The sequence below is a fragment of the Cygnus olor genome, chromosome 15 (genome assembly GCF_009769625.2).
Source record: "Cygnus olor isolate bCygOlo1 chromosome 15, bCygOlo1.pri.v2, whole genome shotgun sequence".
In the NCBI taxonomy this organism is placed as follows: Eukaryota; Metazoa; Chordata; class Aves; order Anseriformes; family Anatidae; genus Cygnus; species Cygnus olor.
In genome coordinates this window covers 5,138,176-5,161,120 of record NC_049183.1, presented here as the reverse complement: position 1 = coordinate 5,161,120, position 22,945 = coordinate 5,138,176, and the positions used below count along the sequence as shown (strand labels likewise).

Below are 22,945 nucleotides of genomic sequence, written 5' to 3'. Positions count from 1 at the left end.
TTCAGGGGGGGTCAGCTGCCTGATCTTTAGTGTCGCATGAATGCACTGCCTGGTATTTTTATCTCCAGGCTTATGAGCTTGCGCGTGTTTATGCCGGTTTGTAGGTGAAGTTACATATTTCAACACTGAAAGGAAAAAAAAAAAAGGAAATACAAAAGGCTGGAAGCTGTGTAGTCAGCTCTCAGCTCCACGGCCCTGCAGTTAATTACACCCTGTTCTCCAGCATATACTTTAAATGCTGCGTCGCAATCCCTGTAGCCGTGCTGTGTGTCATTCATCCTGACAGCAGGTCTGCCCGCCAACCCAGCTAATTATAGTGCGGGAGGCAAATGACTGGGCTCCCGCCCCGCTGCCTGCTCCTCTCCATCAGCCGCACGCTCCCGGGACGCCGGCGACCCCGGGCTGCAGCTGGGGCTGGCGATGGATGTTCCCCCGCCGCGTGCAGGGTGCCCGTGCGGGGCAGCAGGGGGGCACCGCGAGGATGATGCTCCCCAGGGAGAAGCCCACCAGGGCCCTGACTCCCCCGGAGCTCCTTTCCTGGGGCAGCAGCCTCGCCGCCCTGTACCCAGCCCTGTCCCCGCAGGAGTGGGATGCCTCCCAAGCAGCCCACCTCTCCTCGGACAGACCTCTGCATCTCCCTTGTTTTCCCCCTGGCCATGGCTGTTGGGTCAACTGCGGGCTCTGGTTGTACCAACAGCATCGCCACCCATGGGTGCTGCCGTCTTGGGGCTAGGAGGATGAGTGTTCAGCTTGGTAAGAGAGAAGTGGCTTTTAGGATCCCTTGGAGCGGTTCTGCAGGCTGAGCCGAAACCAAGCTGAGCCTCATGTGCCCAGTGGTGCCACCAAGGAAGGCACAAGCCCAGGAGCAGCTCCAGCTTCCAGCAGCCACCAGGAGAACCTTGAGATCCAAACGGCAAAGAAATACCCCATCTTCCACCAGCCCTCAGCGGGGACAAGCCCCCAAGCACCAGCGGAGCCCAGCACGAGGGTCCCCTGTCCCAGCACGCAGGCTTTGCCCCGGAGACCAGGATTGAGGCCACCCAGCGCGGTGCGCTCGGCCATGAAGTCACTGCTTTAGTAACACACCTGGAGAAGGGAGAGGATCCGGCCAAGCTGCACCCCTGGTGAGCTATTAATAACCCTGCACATGCAGGACCTGCAGCAACGTGAACCAGGCTGCCAGTTGGGGACCAAGCAAAACCCAGCCCTCGCATGGGACACCGTCCAACCAGAGCTTGAAACACCATCAGAGAACAGGTCTCTCATTATTTTGGCCCAGAAAGTGGCTCCCAGGGGTTATACAATGTCTGAGTCAAAATGTGTAAATACAAACCCTCACTTCTGGGAACCTGGCTGCCGACAGCTGGCCCCGTGCCCATCCTTCGTGGCATGATGCAAACAAGACCGCAGCACGCTCTTGAGTTGCTGAGACCCTGTGGAAAGGCCAGAGCTGCTTGCAAAATGACAGGCACGCCGGGAAACAACGGTGCTTCTTGCAGCTGGCCTCCTCCTCCTCGGTGGCCCAGAGCGAGCCACCAGACCGTGCTGAGCATCCTTTTCTCACGGACCCTTATTTCATAGAGATAACTCCACCAGGCAAAAAAAAAATCTGCATCTCCGGTCTCAAACCAAAAGTGATTCTTTCAAAGCCAGGGCTTGAGGTGTATCGGCCAAACCATTCTGGAGTTGTAAAGCTCTCCAGAATTAATACGTTACAGGCTTTTGGGAGCCGATGCCAATGCCCACACTCCTTCAGCCCCTCCATGCACATCGCCCTTGCCCCTGCAGACTCTGGCTTCCCAGGCATGCCAAGCCCCGCTTCCAGCCTCCTCCTCCTCGCCTGCAGCCCTGCTGAAGGTGCAGGTGGCCCCAGGGACGTAGTCACTGCACCAAGCCTGTTGGAGTTTAAGAAGCGTTTGGACTGTGCACTGTCACGTGGTCTAAAATTTTGGGTAGACCTGTGTGGTGCCGGAAGGTGGACTCGATGATCCTTATGGGTCCCTTCCAACTCGGGATATTCTGCGATTCTGTGATTCTATGGGTGCCCGGGGGAGCCAGGGCGAGCCCACATGGGACAGTGACCCCGGTCACCGGTGGCTCAGCTGTGTTGGTTTTAGGCTGAATTTGCCTCCTGCAGCACCATCACAGAAAGCTGGGAGACATGCACCATCAGAAGGCAACGCCGGCTGCCACCGAGGGCAGAGCTGGGCGGAAAGCCCGTGCTGCTCATCGGATGCATTTTTAGGCAAAGCCGACACCCCCAAAATCGTTCAAACAGAGAGAAATGCACGGCAACATTACTGATGCACGTTACAGGTGAGACCCTAAGTCCGAAAAGTCCGGGAAACCCGCCAAGCTCCACAAACAGCTCTAGGAATGCCCCTCGCCACCCCGAGGCTCTGGGAAGGACGTCCTGGGGCTCACCAGGACACCCCAGGGTCCCTCAGATGGGGTCAGAGCTGCGGGACGGCCGGGCACGTGCCGCCCAGCATCGCAGGGACTCCCGGCACTAAGCGCTTACACGGGCTCCAGCCGTCCAACCACCACCAACTATTTAGGCATCAAACTCCATAAAGGAAGCACAAGACACACTACAGAATAATTCGAGCGCATTATAAAAAGCCCAGAGGGGAAAATAGATTTTTGGAATGTGTTCTCAATCTCATTAATTGGGAAGACAGCCTTGGAGGGGAAAAGAAAAAAAAAGGATTATATTCCTCCCCAAACCATTATCCACTCTGAAGAGTGTATCATATGAAAACAGTTATATAAAAGAATAAATTATATTTGGAATGGCAAGAACCCCAGAATAAAGCTAGAAACTCTGATGTTCCCATATAAAGATAGGAGACAGTTATCTGTTCCAAATTTTCAAGTTTTCTGCTGTGCCAATTCAAATTCACTACATACCAGCATAGCCATATAAAGGGGACTCCACCCATGTAATCTTGGAACGAGCAATAATCCCCCAAACTATCAATTTAATGTATGGGGATACAAAATGAGACAAGAATGTACTAACAGGGAGAGCAATCCATTAACTACATGGCAAAAGGCACCAGAACGTGCGCGCAGGAATATCTATTTAAAGTGACATTTGCATTTAAAGACCGGATCTGAAATTAAGGCTTCTGCACGCAGACATCATCGATTCTGCAAATTAAAAGGCCATTTCTAGATCCAATGTGAATTTTATTTTTGTTTTATTTTCTCCTATTTGTTCAGTGTCACGTTTCTTGGCCAGCACCGGAAAAAAAAACAGCTCTTGGTCGGGGTTTTTTAAATTAGCTGTGTTTCTGATCAGCTTTTCCAGGGCTCCCCTGCACCAGTGTGCAGCTGAGGGCTGGGGACGGTTCCGAGCAGCTTTCCCAGGGCGCGAGGCTGGAGCCTGGGCTCTGCCGGCCGCGCTATGAGCATAGGGATCCTCGTGGCTCCGGGTGCCTGCATCAGCCCCGACCCCACCGTGCTGCCTACAGAGCTGGGGCATGCGGATGCCAGGGCGGGCATGCAGGGCGCTGCCGTACGGGTACCAGCACTCGCGTGCACCAGCGGCCCTGCTCCTTACCCTGCACACACTGTGCGTTACATCTGAAGCGGGCAAAATCTTCGATTTTCACAGATTTCTGCAGGTGCGGCACGGTCATACCGAGCCTGGATCCTGCACGCCTGTCTCCCGTCCCGGTGCAGCCCGCGGCCAGAGCCCTGCAACACGCAGGCTCCCCGCGCCAGCTCAACAACACGCAGCGCTCGGCAGGGACCGTGCCCAGTCCTTTTCCTGGTGGGAAGAGATGGACGGGGGGAGCACAACAGAGGCAGGAGAACGCTCATCTGCTACCAGATCCAACCCCGGCTGCAAAACCAGCCCCAGCAAGGAGCCCCCTTTTCGCTGGTCCAAAGCAGAAGCCCGAGGAGGAAATTGCTTCTTTTCTCCACCTCTGCCAGTCTAATAAAAGACAACTGCTCCTCCAGAAACCACCCCGGCTTGTTCGCGAGGCCACAGCGAGGAGCAGCAGCCGCGCAAACAGCCCTGCAGCGAGCGTGCTGGACGGCACCCAGTAGCCAGCAAGGAGACCAGTCCAAGCCATGGAGATGGAGGCGCAGATAAACCAGGTCAGCTAAGTGTTTCCATTCAAGCCAGACAGTGACTAATAGACTACATGAATTTGTTACTCAACCGAAGTTAAACTTTTCAGGCCCAGAAGAGCCAAATAGTTGTTCCAAGTGAAAAAATCCTGCAGGATGCATTCCTTCACCATGTCCCATGAATACCCAGGGAATCATGATTTCAGGATGGAGCTGATAGTTCTTTCATATATCACAAAGAATAACAAACTAACCTCTCCTTTATTCTTTTTGCTCCTCAAATGCTATTTACTCGTGGCAAGAACACGCACGTCATGTTCGCGCAGCGCTCTGGGAGGTGGAGGGCTGTGCAAGCTCTGCATGCTGTTACTGCAGCAGATCAAACAAACACAGAAAAGAAAAATTTGTTTTTCTGGCATTATGACTGTCAGCACAGACAATAAAAGAGTATGGACGACACAGCATCCACCTTCCACCCCTTTCTGGATTCATGGCATGAATGAGCTTTACGCAGAGAAATGAGACTGAAAACCAAAAACGGATGAAGCCATCAGCACTTGGAAGCTCCTCTGAATTTCTTTGAAATGTGACAGACAGAGCACGTACCCGCAGCGTCCATGCCACGCAGCAGGCACGGGGCAGCACCCTGCACCGTGCCCGAGCCCAGCCTCTTGGGGTACGGGTCTGGCGCACCCATGCCACGGGGCAGCAGCCCTGCACCTCGTGGCAGAGCCCAGACACCACGACACGCGGGCAGTGGGCCAGCGATGTTACAGAAGCCGTCAAGGCCGCAGCCGTTTTGTTCACTCTCCACTTCAGAAGATGGCATTCTCCAAGAGGCAGGCAGGTCTCACGGTGTAACGCCGCGTTACGCACCGCCACATCCCAGGCCAGTGGCAGCTGTGCGCAGGGACCGCACGCAGGCAGAGCTTTCACCCTTTCTGCCTGGAAAAGCACCGTGCTGCACAACTCAGAACAAACCTATTGCCACCAAGATTGTTATCTAGAGTCAGCTGAGAAACAAGCTTCAGGAAGGCTTCAGGAAGCCAAGACAACAAAACATACACTCGCGACGTGATACAACCCAGGTAAAATCCTTGCACAGAAGGGATGACATAATATCCAGGTCTCCTTTATAAAAACGTAATGCTTTCTCTCAGCAGGACAAACGTGCAGCTCTGCAGAGCCTGCAGCTCTAGCATCCCTGCTTTGCAGGTCTTCAAAACCAGAAACACCCAGGTGCAATGCCACAGGGCGCACAGCAGAGCTGGAAAGCAAACCCGCCCTGTAGCACGCCGCCCGCTCTCCGCCCTGCCTGGGCCCCTCCAAGCCCCCTGAGCCCCCGTCCTCCTTGGTCGGGACCCGCAGGCTGCTCTCAGCGCACCATCAGGGAAATTCAAGGAATCTCCTCGTGGCGATGGGGATGTGAGTGCCCCAAGTCCCAGAGCTGGGTCACAAGGACCCTGGTGGCTGTCCCTCAAGTGACTGTGCGGAAGCAGTCCCCGCGCACCCGGGGATGCAGAGGAAGGCGAAACGCCGACTGCGCTGCAGTCTCTGGCAAAACTCCTGCCAGCCCAACCGCAGCAGAGCTGGCGCTGGCACGCAACGCGCCGGGCGCACAGAACAGACTCACGTTCACGCAGGGCCGTGCCTGGCAAGGGATGCATATCGGAAGCACTTTGCCGAAGCACAGCGGCCTCTCGGGCGGCAGGTGACACATGCTGCGTGCAGAAGGTGCACGCCTCGAGCTGCCGGGGTTTTTAGTGCCGGGCAGGATCCGCCCCTCCGCCTGCCGCCCATGGCCCTGCCCGGTGCACCTAAGCCCTGGCCCCCGCCCTGGCTTGCCTGGCAGCTCCCACCCGCATCCTCAGGCTCACCCTGTCCCACGAGCTCCTGTCCGCAAGAAGGCTGCGCTGGGGAGCCTCCAAAACTGGGGTAGCGTCCTGGGCTGGACCGACAGCCTGCCCAGCGGACGCTGCCCAGGTCCCTCCTGCGCGCATCCTCAGCACAGAGTGCTCCGGGTACCACTGCCTGCTCCAGCAGCCCCCCAGGCCCAACCCTCCCCTCCTTCGTCCTCTGCCTTTCCGAGCCCGTTCACCCTCCTGGCCTCCACCACAGCCAGATCCACAACCCGAAAAAGTGACTGCCTTTGATTCGTGTTAGCCTTTTCCCTGCTAATCTCTTGGGGTACCCCCTAGCTCCAGCACCGCAAGGTATTAAATCGCTCACCATCTCCACAACGCTCAGGGCTGCACAGGGGCTCCTGCTTCCTTCACCTACTCCACCTCGTCCTCGTCTTCCTCCCCTCCCTGCCGGCAGAGCAGCCGCCTGTCCCCAGATTCCCATCCGGCCGCCCACAGCCTCTCCCCAGATTACAGGCCTCCCCGGCTGCCCCAGGTTAGGTGGCAATCACAGACCTGGAGGCAATTTCCATGGAAATGTCTTGGCTCAGACGCGGGTTTATCTTCCCCTGCTTTCTGCTGCCTGGAAAGGAGCACCCCACAGCACCCACCCCGCAGCACCCATCCCACAGCACCGGCAGCACGGCGCCGCGAGAGCGATCCCCAGCGAGCGGTGTGCGCCAGGCAGAGACCCCCCCGGGCACCAGCACAGCGCCTGGCCCAGCGCCCTGCGGTGTCAGGGGTGCTGACAGCGTGGCTCTCCCTAAATGCTCACCCACCTCCGAGCTCCCGGCGCCAAGCCTCATGAAAGCCCTGCAAGCCCCTGCTGAGAGCCAGCCGGGCGACTCGCTGTGGGCACCGACTGCACAGGGTACGGTGAGTTTACAGCTCCTCTCCCCCAGCTGCGCCATATTCCGAAAGCGATAATTTCCCTTTTCGCTGGTTTCTTCCCTCTGTCCCACAGGAGCTGACGCACTTTCCACCTCCTCCCTCGCTGGCCGTGCTGCTCCCACCTGTGCCCAGCAGCGCCAACCCCGTGACATTAATGCTCACTGTGAACGTGCGGTAGCTGTCCTCCTCTTTGGGGACTGCAGCCCCTGAACCGAGGAAGGGTTCGTGTCCTAAGCAGGGTCCAGTGTTCTCCTGCTCCCATAGTCAGTCTGCTAAGCACCGCCACAGCAGTGACCCCAGCCTCGTGCGCCCACCACAACGCCGTCAGGGGCAGCAGAGACGAAGCAGGCCTTCCTCCCCTGCTGCTGTTCTGGCAGTTTCTTTCACAGGCACGATGCACCCTGGGAGGATGCAGGGGCTTCTGGTCCAGCCCAAGCTCGTGGTAAGAGGAAAGCACCCAAATATCACTGACCCTCCTCGCAGGGGTCACCACGCATCATGCACCGACGGCGAGAGTCACTGCGAGATAAATCACACATGCATCTCCGTGCAGGGTGACGGGGTGGAAGAACCGCCTGAACTGGGATAAAGGAACACGAGGGGTATTTATTGATGCATGGGGAAAGATCTGGGCAAGCATCTCCCTCCCCGGGAGCCAACCTGACCCCGTGCAGTCTTCGTCCCCAGGGGCTCCAGCACAGGAGGGGCCTTTGTCTGTGCAGAGCATGGCAGTGGGGTCCTGCACAGCAAGGAGGGGAGTGGGAGCGTAGGCTCCTGCATGCAGACCCCACCGGCAGCCGAAAGCCTAACAGGAATTTGTGTTAAAGCCTCCAATCTTCGTTGGGGCTCCCCCACCGGGCATTGCGTATTCACGTATTAAGAGACACTCACTGCCTGAAAACAACTTTTGCCCAAACAACAACATAAAAAAAAGGATACTCCAGGGATTAAATGACCTGGCGAGCCACGGGCACAGCCAAGGGTGGAAAACAAGCAGTCTGGGTCTGACAACAGCATCCTGATTGCATGAAAGCATGGCACCTTGCTGCCCAGGCTGGGATGTGCGGGCAGCAGGAAGGTGAGCGGGGCCGACAGCAGGCCCCGGGGAAGCCTGCCTGCAATCAGACAGCATTTTGGCTGTTGCAAGGGAAGAAATTAAAGAAATTCATCATATTTTGTTCGTGCTCAGTAAACACTCACTGGAGAGTCATGATTAAACCTTGCATATGCTCTTCCCCGAGCCCGAGCAGGAAGCGACAGGGCTGGTTATTGCGGCGGTCACAGGGGATGGGGAGCCCTAGGGCTGGCGAAGGGCCTGGGGGCCTCGCGGGGGACAGGGATGGAGCTGCTGGGCCTGGAGGAGCGAGGACAGGGACAGCCGAGAGCTCGGCTGCGGAGACGGGACGGGAAAAGGCACAGATCTGCAGTGAAAAAGGCGCGGGAGGAGATGAGGTGCTTAAAGGGGAGCCGGGGAAGGAGAGCAGGCTCAGCCTGAGCTCCGTTGCTGGCACAGAGGCAGCAGAAGACACCGGCCCCTGCCCGACGGCCGAGCCCTGGCAGCCGGGAGCACGGCCCCGGTGGGGGCTGCGGGCCCCCCGCCCGCGCTGGGGCTCTGGGGCTGGGTGCCCGACCCCGTCTGAACCGGGAGCCCTCTCTTTGGAGAGCAGGGGAAAGCAGGAAACTCAAGACAGAAGAAATAGGGGAAAGGGAAGAAAAGACTGCTGTGTTAAGAGATGCAGGAAGAGAAGAAAAAAAAAAAAGTTGAAAAGAAATCCCTGGGGAATTGTGGAGGAGAAGAAAGAGCGTAGACAAGCCAGGCGAGCCAGCGAGAGAGACAGAGAACAGGAAGCGCCTAACTAGGATGGAGACAGAGATACTACAAACCCGCGTGACGTCAGGCCGGAGTGGCAGCGGTTTCCAAAACAACTCCAAACTCCAGCACACAGGGAGGGAGAGAGACACGCGGGAGCAGGGGAAACGAGATGGGGCTCTGCCCTCGGAGGGAGCTGGAACAGAAGCTCGACGAGTCTGCAGCGCTCAGCCTGCTCCCGTCTCCCCTCGGTTTGCATTGGCGGGACAGGCTCTGGGGAGCCGGCAGACACAGAGACAGAGGTTATTGTAGAGCTAGGCAGCATCGGGAAGGAAATTCCTGAGGGTGTTTTCCTAATTGACACACACAATGCAGTTACAGTCCCCCAAAGCCCCTGTTCGCAAAAAGGTAAATGCTGGATGCTCCCAAAAAGCTGAGCCAAGGAGTGAGCAACAACAGAGACAGGGACCCAGAGGAAATAAATCTGAAAGAAACGGGAACCACACACAGAGAATTGTCCTGATGGCAATGGCTTTCCTCTGCCCCAGCCTGTTCAGATTAGAGGGCTTGTAGCTGGGTTTTTGGGGGCTGAGGATGAACACGGAGGCTGCCAAGGCGGGGTGGACTCTGTCTGCTGGCAGAGGGCAGAGAACAAAATGAGAGAAGAGGGGGCGAACCCCCACTGGATTGGGCCATGGTGCCCCTCTGTGGGCAAGAAGCTGCCTTGTGCCCCGGGCCCCCAGCCCACCCCAGCAGCCTGGCACGGGCAGGGCTGGGCAACCCAGGCACCCACCCGCTGGTGGAGGAGGGCAAGTCCACAGATAGGACGACTCTGAGACGGGAGATTTCTTGGCTGGGTGGATGAGACGGTGACCAGAGCTCTGCATCCATGCACAGGAACTGATTCGACCTCATTTTGCACAAAGACAGGCAGGCAAAGACCTCCGCATCCTGCCGGGATCTGCACGGGACGCCCACAGCGAGGACACCCCACCGGCACAGCTTCCAGCACGTCCTTCTGGAAGAGATTCCTCTACCACAGCAGCGCCAGGAAGATGGGACAGACCCATCCTGGTGCCGCTGTGGGCACAAGAGCACGGCCTGTGGGCTGGGTGGCAGTGCCAGGGTGGGAAAGGGCTCCCAGCCCTGTGCCACGCACCAGGGGAGATGCCACCGGGACTGCTGCTACACGGGGTCTGCCCAGTGGTGCCGTGGGTGCCAGCGGGGCGATGTCCCCTGGGCCAACACCAGTGCGCTGCACAGCCCACGGCAGCTGGTGCCCGCTGGGATCAGCACGGCCCCACCAGGAGCCGCCGGCCTCCCCCCGGCCCCTGCCCGGCTCCTCGCTTCAAAGACCCCACGGCTGCTTCCCTGCCCGGGGGTGCGGGGAGCCTGACTCATGCGCTAGGAGAAATTAATAAGCGAGCACAGAAGAAGGGCTCATCCCATCCAGCAGCCAGCATGAATCACTGCTTTTACTGACTGCCTAACATATTGTTCCAGCACTGAGTCAGTACTGCTGTGCAGGTTAACAAGGGGAGAAATTAAAAGTTACGGCCTATGAAACGCAGTAGCACTGAGAAATTATAAAGCCGTGCTACTGTAAGAAAGCTAATAGGACTACCCACAGAGTCCCAGAAAAGAAAGGCTCTGCTCCAGCTTTTCACCAGCTTTCCCCTGCACAGCTGTGCCCCCCGCCAGACAGCCCAGAAATCAAACCTTTGCTCCGCCGTCAGCACGGGCCAGGTACTCTGCAGCGACAGCACTCTTTGTGTCTGAGAGCTACCACCTCTGCACTTACTGTTTTAAACGTGCAACCCTGGCTGGGAGAAAAACTGTAACTGACAGCAGCTTTGGTCTCGGGGCACGGGACCATCTCCTTCTTTAGGACCAAAACCGCTGCTCCCTACCGAGAAAAGCCACAACTACTCTTCCCAAGAGCGCCAGCCCCCATTTCCCACCCCAAAACAGCTCCTGCAGTGCAGCAGTGTGTCACCGATGCAAATAACTACAAACGGAGCCTCGCGGAACAAATTGTAAACCTCAACATAAAACGAAAGGCTCCTGCACTCAGACTGCTGCAGTGACCTCCTCTTTAATGTTGCTGCAGAACAGCTGTGATGGAGTGTCTCGAGTCCTTTTAAGACCCTCATTTACCAACAATCTACATGCTTTGCAATCTGGTAAGAACTGAGCTGGTACAGAGCACAGGGCTATCGCTTGTGCTTGGAGAAACGGGGGAGAAGAACCTGACTTCATGGAGCAGAGAGAGAGATGAGAGACTCAGATTGGGAAACGGGGTCAGCCGCCGGGCTGCCCTGAAACATGAACATGAACATACCCTAGAAACAAACGCTGAGCCTCAAGTGATTCTTTCTGATCATATCATCCACAAACGAGTCTCAACCTTCTCTGACACCGGTTGATGAATTGGCTTTGAAGATACCGTGCGGCAGCAAGTTCTGCAGGTTAATTCTTCGTGTATAAGAAAGCACTTCCCCGTGGCAGTGCTTCATTCGCTTCCTTGCAGTCCTGTGGAATGTATTTACCCCCAAGAGAAAGACCAAGAAGCACGGAAAGGACACTGACTCACGCTGCTGCCCACAAACACCAACCTCGCCATGCGACACGCTGTGCCGCGACCCTGACATAGCTCTACCAGCCCCCACCTGCCAGGACGGCCACCACCGCCACCAGCACCTCTCTCTCCTTTGTCACCTCTCCTTTGTCACCTCTCCTTTGTCCCCGTGTCGCAGCACGCCTGGGACCCAGGCAGTCCCGAGACGAACGCAGTGTGAAGCATGCTTCTCCATCCCACCCAGGGTCATCCGATCTTCAGCGTCCCCAGAAAAAAGCTAATCTCAATGAGCCACCAACTCAAAACAAAATAAAATACGCTCAAGAAACCAGCAAGCACCAGATTACCCCTGCTTTCTCCTACAAAAATCTAATTCAGCTCTAATAGGATAGTTATTATTATACATTAAATGAATAGCAATTGATTATTAAGAGTGCATTCACTGAAACTGGGCAGATGTGTAACAAGATACCTACCTATTACATAGCTGTGAAACCACACTGAATATGCTTCTAATGACCAACCGGTATTTACTTAACATTCAATATCCATCGCTAGGAGAGGTCTCTCTAGATTTAATAAGCCTCTGTTATTTTATGTTTAATTAAATACCGTCCACTATTAAAAACATATTTAACTGAGGTCGAAACCAGTAAAAACTGTATCTTATAACACAGCTGCTAAACCTCAAATATCTTCCTAATGATTAATTGGGATTTAGCACATGATCGCTGTCCTACTGAGAGCGCACGGAAAACGGAAGCTCAAAGATGCGAGGACAAAAGCGCTTTGCTTCTGCAAACAATCCTGCTGGTTGAATAGTTTGGCTAATAACAATAGAGCAGGGCAGGGGGAGCCTCAGTCCTACGTAACCCGAGTTTTGAAAATTCGCTGTACGGCACAGCCGCCTCCCCAGTGCCTGCTGGATGGTGCCACCCCCATTGCACGGGACTGCAACGAGAGCACTGGGCCAGAGGACTCCTGATGGGACACCTCCAGTTGGGATTGCCAACAGCGTCCCATCTGCTCAGGCTGCTCCTGTGGTTCATCACCCACACCAGCTCCCCCAGCAGAAAACAGTGGTGTCTGGAAGAAGCTGGAGATGGATTTGCCACGACAGTCCAAAACCTTGATGTTACAAGCCAAGAGACAATTTCAAGCCAAGTGAACAACCCCTACATCAACAAGATTCCAAAATCAAGTAGACCACAAGTACAAGTCCTGCGAGAGCAGCAGACTAAGGATGGATGCTCCTGGCCCTGCTGCACAGGCATCCTCTGTGCCCTCCACAACGGGCAAACTGGAAGTCACCCTGTCCTGCACACCCGTAGCACCAGCATGTTGCTTCGTCTTCATCATCGTGCACAGGGACAGCTGATGGGGAAGAAGGGCCTCTTGGCCAGGGGGAAAAAAGCTTGAACAGGGAGCAGGGAGAAGTCCAAAGCATGTCAGCACTTGGGAAAAAGCCATTCCACCTCAGTGACCTCCTGCGAGAGGATTTGATTTTTATTGTTTTTGTTTTGAAAGCCCTTGAAAGCAAAATCTGATACTAGCAAAGTATTAAATATAGCAGCACATACCCACGCAGATTGCGTAAGAAAACAATTTAAAAATAGAAACAGTGAGAACAAATATGAATGCAGAAAAAATATCAAGAGAGGAAATCCAGAGGGTCCTCTCCTTCCATTGTTCCCCTCCTAACCTCAGGCATGCTCGTGAAATTGGGGTTAGACAGTGGGCTGCACGCTTAGATCCTGAGAAATGAGTCAAGAGTCTGGAACTCGAGCTCAGCACCAAGCGAACCCAGTGGCAATCGTGTTATGAGCTCATCTGCTTCACTTGGAGGAACCTCAGTGTGTCAGACCTTGGGTTTGCGGTGCTTGGACGAGATGCCCTGAGCAAGCGTCACGACAGAGCCACTCTCCCCAGCTGGGCAGCTGGATGGGGTTGAGATAACCAAAGCTCTACCCCGAATTCATGTCCGAGGAGTGAATCATCATCCTGCCGTGAATGACATACCAAAGGAGTAAGAAAACATTCCGGGCATCTGATAGGGCATCGTGCTATGCACTGTGGCAAGGGGCAGGACAACATATCCATATTGTGTTGGCATCTTTGGAGGAAAACCTCCAGGTAATTCAGTGTTTCGGAAACCAAAAGAGATCCTGGGAGTCCTAGCACCTTTGTGGGAGCACCACAAAGAAGACCTCTCTGTTGCCCCTCTGCCTCATGGGCAGGCTGGTGAGCAGCTGCCTCCACAGATGCTCCAAGGAGAGGATGTGAATGAGAATTAATCTCCTGGGGGGTTGCTGGCAGAATAACCACGTCACCAAAGAACCGCTCTCACCTCTCAAATCTGAGCACCAGGAGGAAAGTCCAGCTGGTCTTTGCTTCCTTCTACAAGTACTGATGTATATGTACATACAAATTTACAAACTGCCTATTCACAACATCCCTCCCATGAACTGGCCATGCCACAATGGTAAACAATCTATAGGAGATACCATCTGTGCTACTTCAAAGCCACGGAGCGCATTAAGTAAATAACAGGGGTGTCTGTCTGAGGAATATGGTGATTAAGGATGTCTCGATCTCCACATCAGCCTTGGAGACCTTGCTGCAATGTGGACGACTGCCCCAAAATGCGATGGAAGGAAACCAAAACCTGATCTATCCTGTCTCATTCCAGAAAAGTCCCTGGATGTGAAGAATCAGGAGGTGCTCTCCAGAGATGCCTCCTCAGTCCAGTAGAGGAAAGAGACCCTGATCCATACACATTCAACTTTGCTGGACTGTGCCGGTCTTTTCTCTTTTCCCTCGTGTTCAGTCAGGAAGCTGTGCTCATCTCAAAGCAAGTTATTCTCTGTTTTGATTGACTCTTCATAAGGATACAAGAGCCCCACTGAAGGAAACAACCCCATACTGAATTTTGGTATCTTTGAATGACACCTTTGGGGCATGGGAAGCCTTAGGAGCTGCTCCAGCACAAGCGCAAGGGTTTGCTTGCTTCATCTCATCTCTTTGTATCCCCACAACCCCACGATTCCCGTGAAAGATGACTTTGGAGCCCCTTTTCCACAGTTGCATGGACATCTTCAGCTGAGGCTCCGGACCACGTCCCATGGAGTTCAAGTTGTTAGGAAAACGCTGCACAGCTGGAAATGTGAAAAGGGCCCAGGTGGGCACCACCGATATGCGGGATGAGGAAACGGAGAGGGGCTGAAGCAGCTCCCAAGGAGAATCCTTTGCAAGTCTGCTCCCATGAGAGCAAAACAGCTCCTTGGCCCAAAGCTGAGGAGAGGCCAGCCAAGCCCTCAGGGTCAGGAAGACAACTAAAATGCACAGAGGGCTCATGACAGAGCCAAATTCCACTTCCACACCTGCTGTAGTTTTCTTATGTCACTTGAGTCAAATCGCCAGGCACAGGTTTGACATCTTCCTCCTTTAGCTGTCTGCAGCAGAGGCATCTGCTCCAGTCAATGGAGTGATAGGGACATCTCTGAAGACACAGTTCCTCTGCTGTTTTATACGCCCATGTTCATAAGAGCCCGTGACACTCTGGAGATGCCCACTTCTCTCCGTCATCTATGAAGGGAGTCCAGACATGCAGCCCAGACACCTCTGTCGGCACTGTTGTGTCTCTATTTGTGCAGACAAATCCCACCCCTCGTGTTTCCATGCCTCAGTTTCCTATGCTATTAAAAAAAAAGAGACAGACCAAGAACCCCATCCCAACCCAACCACAGCAACATAGCAAGGCTTAATTCATTACAGCCTGTAAACCGCTTTGAGATCCTCGACTGCTATATAAATCCAAAGCTGGTATTTGTTTAACCCTGCTGAGCAGACAGAGGCAGGCACCCAAAGCCACAGCACTGCTGGCTTCTTGTAGCCAGCCCCAGCCCCACAAGGGGTAGCAGATGGATCGGCTGCTGCGAAACAACAACTTCCTTCTTTCTTTTTGCTCAACTTAACCGGGGTTTAGGTTGGGATTTCGGTTACGTTTTGTGGCCAGCCTTTCTGGAGACAACCACCCGCCTGATGCTGGGGGAGAGCGAGATGCCTAAAACCGCGGGCAGTTGTGTTTATTTTGATTCCAATCTTCTGATCACTCAAAATCCTGGGAAAATTAAGATACGTTGTTGGGGTGAAGTTTTTGTTTTGGAAATCAGTTTGAGTCGGGGGGTGCTGGGCTGCCCAGCCAGCCGGCTGGGAGGCTGGGCTCTCTCCTGCCCTCCGCTCCCCGTCACCTCCGTGCAGCAGGAGCCTGCAAGGACGGCAGCGCCGTGCGTGGCCTCGGAGACATCCGGGGGCTCGCAGGCCAAGCAGAGCACACAGGCACACACTGAGCCTGCCCTCCGCCAAAACCTGACACCGCTCTGGAATGTAGAAAATTGCAAACGATACTTTAATTCCACAGTCACTCAACAGTAGCTCCGGCCATGGGAAATACTGGGGAAGGCGCATGCTTGGGAGCGCTTGAACGGAGCACATCCAGCCCCAGCCTAATCCGCCGGGCTGGAAACCATGCTATCTTTATCAAAACTCCCAGCACAGTCAAGTCATCCCCACCTGCCTGCCCTTGAATCAGCACGAAAGGCTGCTAGGTATCAGCTCGAGCGGAGCCGCCAGGCAGCGCACGCCACCTCTCTGCCAGTGCCTGCATAAAGCGGTGCTGGCAGACGGGCAGCTCGCCTGCAGGGTCACCCCGCTGCACCGCACCGCAACGGCCCCACAGCCCTGCTCTCCGAGTGTCAGCCTTCATGTATTTCTACCCAAGCCCCCCGTATTTCCACTGAGCCACAGCACCTCCCGATCCTATCGCATCCGCAGGACAGCACCCTGCACCCCGCATCCTCCACTCCCCGGGAACTCGCGGCTTCTGTGCTTTTACCCCACTTTGCACCCCAAGCCCACCCTGTGGGGGGCACGCCTGGTGCTTATGGACATCTGGGGGGCCCTGCAGTGAGGAAGAGTCAGAACAGACCCAAAATTAAACACAAGAGGACTTGGAAAACTCAGAAAAGCCTGTGTCCTGCCCATCAGGAGCTCAGGAACTGCCACAGATGGATTTATTACCAGGACAATTACCAAATACAGGAGGATCTGAACTGGAGGATCCCTGGGACAGTTTTGAATTAGATTTAATACCACGTAGTGCTCAGTCAAAAGAGTTACGAGAGAAGAGGCTCAGCACGTCGGGATGAAGGCTGCTCTCACATTTCAGGAACTTCCTGCTCTGGTTTCAGGTCCTCCTTCCTTCCTTTTGACCTGTCCCCTCTCAAGTCATGAGTTTGGAGACCAAGGAATTACATGATTCACCTCGTCATCACTCAAGAGGTGTTTTCACACCCCTGCCGTTATTCTCCAAAAGACAGGCGTTGGGGCCCAGCGGCATCCGAGGGTCTGGGGGACGGGCACGCCCAGGGTGGGTGTCACATCCCTCAGCTCAGGAGACCTTCCTCAGACCCTGTCTGCACCCCTGCCTGCCCCCCTGCAATGGGGCCAAGCCACGCGTCCTCCTCCCCAACCCTGGTCGGCACCTGGGCACTCGCGGGGGCTCTGGGGGTGCCCAGGCTGTGGCCAAGCCAGGAGGCCCCCAGCCCACACCTTCCACATGGCTGGGCAAGGGCAGCAGCAGGTGCAGTCCTGTTCCCCTCCACCATATCCTATCCCAACGCTTCCACTACCAGTCCATGCCCACAGGGTGCCCCCGATGTCACCCCCACGTGTCACCCCAAGGAGAGCCAAGTGCCGTGCTCGGGACAGCCCCTACGCACAGCACGGCACCGCTCTCCGCGTTGCAGCCTGCCTGGATGGACACGTGCCAGGCCTGCACGTCTCCCATGGAGGACCAAGAGAAGGATTTGATGCTTCTCCTGCACTGGCCTCATAACCTTGCCTATCCCGGGAATATGCCCCAGGTGACCTGCGTTGGATTAGATTATCACGATGGAAAAAATCTATAGTATCCAACATTAAGTCCTCTACTCTTCTGCCACCAAAACAGTCTCTAAGCTGAAATCTCTGCATCACAAACACACAGGACTCCTGACCTGCCCCTGGTTCAGTAGGAGAACCAGGCTCTTCTGCCACTAGAGCAGGGGAGAGGCACTCGCAGACATGCGGAGACCCAGGAAAGGGAAACCAACGGCAGCAGTGACTGGCAAGGGCCATGTGCTGCACCCGCTGCCACCCACCACCCCCCGAGCTTTGGTTTCCTCAGGAGGTTTCGCCTGTAAGCAGATCTCTCTGCCAAAACTGAACCCGTGCCCCTCGGGGGACACAGCACAGGCAGGGAGAGAGCAGTGGTGCCCCGGAGCCACCTGTGCTGGCTCTGGTTCCCACGAGCCCTCTGCCCTGTGTGCCACCGCAGCGAGCAGCCCCAGCCCGCCCGGGGCACAAATTCCCCTTCCAGCAGAGCTCCTGCGGCCGGCTCTGCGGTCTGCTTGGTGCTCTTCGGTGGAGGGGAGAGGAGAGGAGAGGAGAGGAGAGGAGAGGAGAGGAGGAGAGGAGAGGAGAGGAGAGGAGAGGAGAGGAGAGGAGAGGAGAGGAGAGGAGAGGAGAGGAGAGGAGAGGAGAGGAGAGGAGAGGAGAGGAGAGGAGAGGAGAGGAGAGGAGAGGAGAGGAGAGGAGAGGAGTGTCATGCCGTGCGATGCAAGAGGGTAACCCGAGCTGTGGTCTACCCTACATTCCTTGTGGCTCCAGCTCCCCAGCCAAAACAAAACCAACATTTTCCTTTTTTTTTTTTCTTTTTTTTTTTTTTCCCTTTCCTTGAGGCCAAATAGGAGGGGGGGTGGGGGGGGCACCCCCACAGCACTCAGCCCAAGTCCTGCTGGCTGGGAACCAGCTCAACTCTGCTGGCTCCCGACACCGTTCCCAGCTGCGTGCACCGCAGCCCCCGGCGCCCCCCCTGCCGCAACACCCAGCCCCAGGGGGGCGCGGGGCGATGCCACAGGGCCAGCACCCAGCCGGGCCAGGACGCCGACCGCGGAGGCAGGCTGCGGCTGCTGCGAGCCACGCAGCCCCACGGCGAGCGGAGCCAGAGAAACACTGATTCACCACGCGCCCTACCCCATGCTCCGCCGGGAGCTGGGGCCTCCGTGTGTGTGTACGGGGCCTTGGAAATTCCCAGAGAACCGCCAGCGAGAGGAGAGACACCACCCCTCCGTGGCACCATCAGTTACGTTCTCGTCACCCGGCGGACACGGTGGTAGCCGCGCAGCTTTCCAAGGGACGAACTGGAATCCGTCCCCAGCACGATGTTTGCAAACACAGCAGGAGGAGGAGGAGGAGAGGAGGAAATTCTGCCCCGGGCTGCAGAGCGAGCCCAGCTCCATGGCTGTCACCTGGCTGGGGTGCTGAGCTGCCACGCAGCAGCGGTGCTCCCCTAGCACCCTCCAACATCTTCACAGCGTTCACAGAAATGCTCCTGCTGTCTGTACTGTCCCCCAGTGGGGCAGGTAGGCGTGGGGCAGGGTGCCAGGAGGGGGTCACCCATCTTCTTCTTCCACCATGCCCCCAGACTCCCCCGGCCATGCCACCCCACTGGGCCAGCAGGAGACTGGCCGGGAGGGGCTCGCGCTCCAAAACCCCACACCACGGGGACGTGCTCAGCCCCAGCCCCGAGCAGCGGCTGCGCTGGGCCGGTCTGGGCTGCTGCTGGATGCCCACCACGCGTGGTACGTCTACACCGCTCTGGGTGGCACCACCTCGGTTTTACACACTGAAAAGCCCCCGTGTCCTCACGTGCACGCATTCGGCATCTCACACCTCGGGGCTGTGCAGCCTCATACGATCGGTGGGGACAAAACAGCCCCAAGATCTGCAGACACAAGGTTTATCTTGCCGACAGAAAGACAACACTGAGTGTAGCTAATAAGGGGAAATGGTGGCTGTCCTGGTGAACAGGTAATGTTGGCAAGGACCGAGAGGCAGGACGTGTGAAATGGGAAGTGGTGCGAGCTGAGCACAGACACCTCCTGGGCTGGGTGTAGGAGAACCCCAGAACACCCACTTACAGCAGTCCTCAACGCTGCTCCTCGGTCGCGAGGGCAGGGAAAAAATCAGACATTCACCAAATTTCAGCAGCAAGTAATGCCGTACCGTTTAACATGAATACACTGAGAAACTCCAAGTTAATTAAGCCATTTAACAGTAAAACTGGCCTTGCTCACCCCCCACCCTGCAGAGGATGGCACACAGCGCCTCGCATAGACCAGTCTGCCAGCAGCACACGTGGAGGGACGAGGTGCACGTTGTCCTCCCTCCTTCAGCCAGGGCACCGGGGGCACTCTTTGGACAAGGGACCAGGTTTTGAACATCAGGGTGAGCCACCGAGGGAGGACGTGCGGGGTTGGCACACGCGGACTGGCTCTTGCTGGCTCCGCTCCCCAGCGCTGCAGCTCTGCCACCGTCTTTGGGCACACGTTTGCCTCTCACCGTCCCCAGCCCCAGCCGCGGATCGGGGCAGACGGGTCCGAGGGGTCCCTGAAGGGCCCACAGCAGCAAGCTGCAGACTAGCGAAAGAGTTAACACTTCCCCCAGCTCGTACGCTGTTATTCAATACATTATTGACGTTGAAAAGTCGTCACGTTACAATCCAGCAGTCCACGAGTATTAAGAGGAAAATAGAGGCACGCAGAGCGAGACACACACGGCGGAGCAGTGGGCCCCTCCGAGCTACAGTTACGGCACTGCACACAAACTGATTTCCCAGATTCGGTTTCCTCCCCCACCTCTCCCATTTGGTGCAGAACCCGCTCGCTCGTTATTCGCGTTTAATGCCGCTGAGAATCCCTAAATCCACCTCGCAGAAAGGATTACCACAGGGGGAGGGAGGGCTGCAGAGGGCTTTTTCTCAGGCTTCGACAGCTCCCCTGTTGAAACGATGACCTGGACGGCAGCGAGCGGGGCCGGAGACCCCTCTGTGCCCGCAGGTGGGGTCCCTGTGCCCCGACCCCCCCAAAACCCAGCCCGCGGTGCCCAGCTCGCAGCCGCCCCGCGCAGCCCTGCGCCGCTGCCGAGCGGAGCTCTCCTTGCCCCAAGTGCCACGGCTTTTGCCAGGCTGGCTGTGCAGCCGTCTGCATGACCCCGTCGGCGTGTTCGAGCCACTCGCTGCAAAACCCCGACACCGAAGTTCCTCACAGAAACGGATTTATCCCTCGTCTCTTCCTCCCCTGACACGCAAACGCGCAGGCTCCAGGCCCTGGTGATTCCCCAGGAAGTTTGGACCAAAAATAAAATGAGATGAAATGAAATGAGGTGAAATGAAAAAATAAAATAAAATAAAATAAAATAAAATAAAATAAAATAAAATAAAATAAAATAAAAGCCTCATCCAGAGGCAGGGTGGAAAAGCAGGCTTGTCCCTGCAGCCTGCGCCCCAGGATGGGGACCCACAGCATCGGAGCCCAGCTGCTGGAGCCCTGAGCCCCGAGTGGCCCTGCTGCGGGGCTGGGGCTGGCAGGGACGAGCAGGAAGGTGACAGCCCCCTGGGACACCAGGTGGGGACAGCAGCACCTGCCCGGCACAGGATCTGCCGTGGGGAGGTGTGAGGGCCAGGGACGGGCAGCCCGGGGAGGGCACTCGCCAGGCACACTGGCTCCCTGCTCGTATTTTATATCATCTCCTGATGGGTGAAATGTGTCCTTAATTTGTCCTAAAAGAAAAAGAGAGTGAGCCGCATTCTCACACCCATAAAGAAGACAACACGCAAAGCCCTTGAAAAGCAGGCGCCACACATACTACGCGCTGCCTTTTTCTAATTAAAGCCGCCTTTCCCAGTCCGCCGGGGCTGCTGCCGCGGTGGGGCTGCACATGAGCTCCCGGGGACGCTGCCCCCCGTGCCCCCAGCCCCTCCGTGCGGGCTGTGCCGTGCCCGTGTCTGCAGACAGGGCCGGGGCGAGCGCGGGCGAAGGAGCCTGGCCAAGCCCTTCCCCGACAATCAGTCCCCAGGGAGCTGTTCTGGCTCATCTCGCGCTGCAGAAAGAGGGGTTCATCTGGTTTTAATCTCGCCCCTCGCGGTAGCTGTCACCATGGGTTTGCTGTCAGAGTAAAAGATGCCTTTATGCAGCCCCTTGCCAAAGCGGCAGACATTCAAACTTCAGGCTGCAGCCAAACCCCAGTGTCCTGGGCTACCCCGGCCCCGGGCCGCACACCTTGGCCAGCCCGCGGTGCCGGGAGCCCGTATGGCGATGGGGGGCTCGCTGGCAAGATGGGAGAGCAGACACCGAGTGGCATCCCACTGCAGGCAGCGGGGCTCTGGGCAGTGCCGGCACACATCGGGGTCCGGCTGCCCCGGCTCGGGGGGCTGCCGCCCAGGCACAGGCAGCGCGAGCCCTCCCGGTGCCGGTCGCCTGCCCGCGGTGCGCTGGAGCCACGGCTCCGCGCTGCAGCCGCCATCCTCTTCCCCTCCCCCAAAAAACACAGGGAACCACAAGAACCACAAAAATGCATCTCCTCCGCATTGCAGAGCCTCTCTCTCTGAAGGGCACGCCGAGCTGCCGGAGGACCCGTCGCTCCGCTGCCTGCCTGCTCTCACCGCCTGGACAGCAGCCAGCTTTTAAAAGCAGCTGTCACATAAAAGCAAACATTTTAAACCATTACATTTACAGCAGTTTATCTTTAATGCCGCCTAAGGTTTTGACGTTGCTCCGTTATGATCGAGTTAAATGGGTTCCCTCTGCAGCCCCCTCCCCTCCCGCGTGTTCGCGCCTGCCAGGAGCCTCCTCCTCCTCCTCCTCCTCTTCCTCCTCCTCCCGATCTGACGCACCACCGTGATGTCACGCTGCATCGCACGGCGAAAGTGATGAGGTCACAGGCTCACGTAGCAGCAAGCACACCCACTGCCCACACAAGGCACCTTCGTGGCGACCCCTCCGTGGGGCCGGGTCCCTCCTCAGGTTCCAGGCTCTCGCCCAGCCCCGTTCCAGCCCCGACGCTCTCAGCCAGGCCGTGCCGTGCCCCCCGCTACCCCCGTGGCTGCCGCAGCCTGGGCTCCTCCATCCCTCGGTTAAACATCCCTTGGCTCCCTGCCTAGGACACAGGCACTGTCCCACACCAGGGGATGCAACCCGTGAGAGCCCCCGGTACCAGGAGGCAGCGCCGGCTGGGTGCCCAGCAGCATCGCCAGCCCCTCACGGGGTGCAGCCTCCCTCCTGCCCCTCTGCCAGGCGTGCAGCTTGGCCACCTCCTCAGACCCCTGCCCGGGGGGCACATCTGGACCCGCACCAAGAGGCTGCACTGGGGAGTCCCTGTCCTCGTGCCCCAGGCCAGGGGTTCCCCCCCGAGTGGGGCAGCAAGCCAAGAAAGGCCGACAGTGCCCCAGGAATTCCTCCCAGTGAAGCTGGGGCCCTCGCAGGCTCAGCTGGGACGCGGGATAAATGAGGCCACTAAAAACTTGACGTGCCCGTGTGCTGCTGGTATAACCCAGGCTGAGCGCCGTGTCTCCCAGCAGGCTACGACGCTTCCGAGTGCAGCGGAAAGAGTCCCAAGCACCTGCAGTGGGGTGGGAGGACAGGCACGCCAAAGCAGTTCCCCTTATCTTTCATCTGGCTCATTACACACTTCATGCTCTCCAGATTAATAATGCACGATTAGTCAAAGAGCAGGGCAGCGCCGCGCAGCCCAACCAGCAGCCACTGACAACACTGGGTGTTTTCCTCACAGCTCCCGCTCCAG

The 22,945-nt window shown here is 56.8% G+C and overlaps 1 protein-coding gene across 18 annotated transcripts in view; it reads right to left on the bottom strand.

Moving 5' to 3' along the window:
• Positions 1-22,945, bottom strand: part of LOC121078304 (ankyrin repeat and fibronectin type-III domain-containing protein 1-like) — a 216,402-nt gene that overhangs the window by 67,803 nt on the left and 125,654 nt on the right. For 2 of the 18 annotated variants that reach the window (XM_040574329.1, XM_040574332.1), the window contains exon 1: positions 5,717-5,825. The exons of 14 other annotated variants lie outside the window; for them this stretch is intronic. In XM_040574329.1, the coding sequence (XP_040430263.1) occupies positions 5,717-5,803 (87 nt within the window). In that variant the 5' untranslated portion in view covers positions 5,804-5,825. Of the gene's footprint in view, positions 1-5,716; positions 5,826-6,312; positions 6,411-22,945 lie in introns of those variants that run through there. 2 more of the 18 variants (XM_040574331.1, XM_040574333.1) reach the window with 2 other exon arrangements.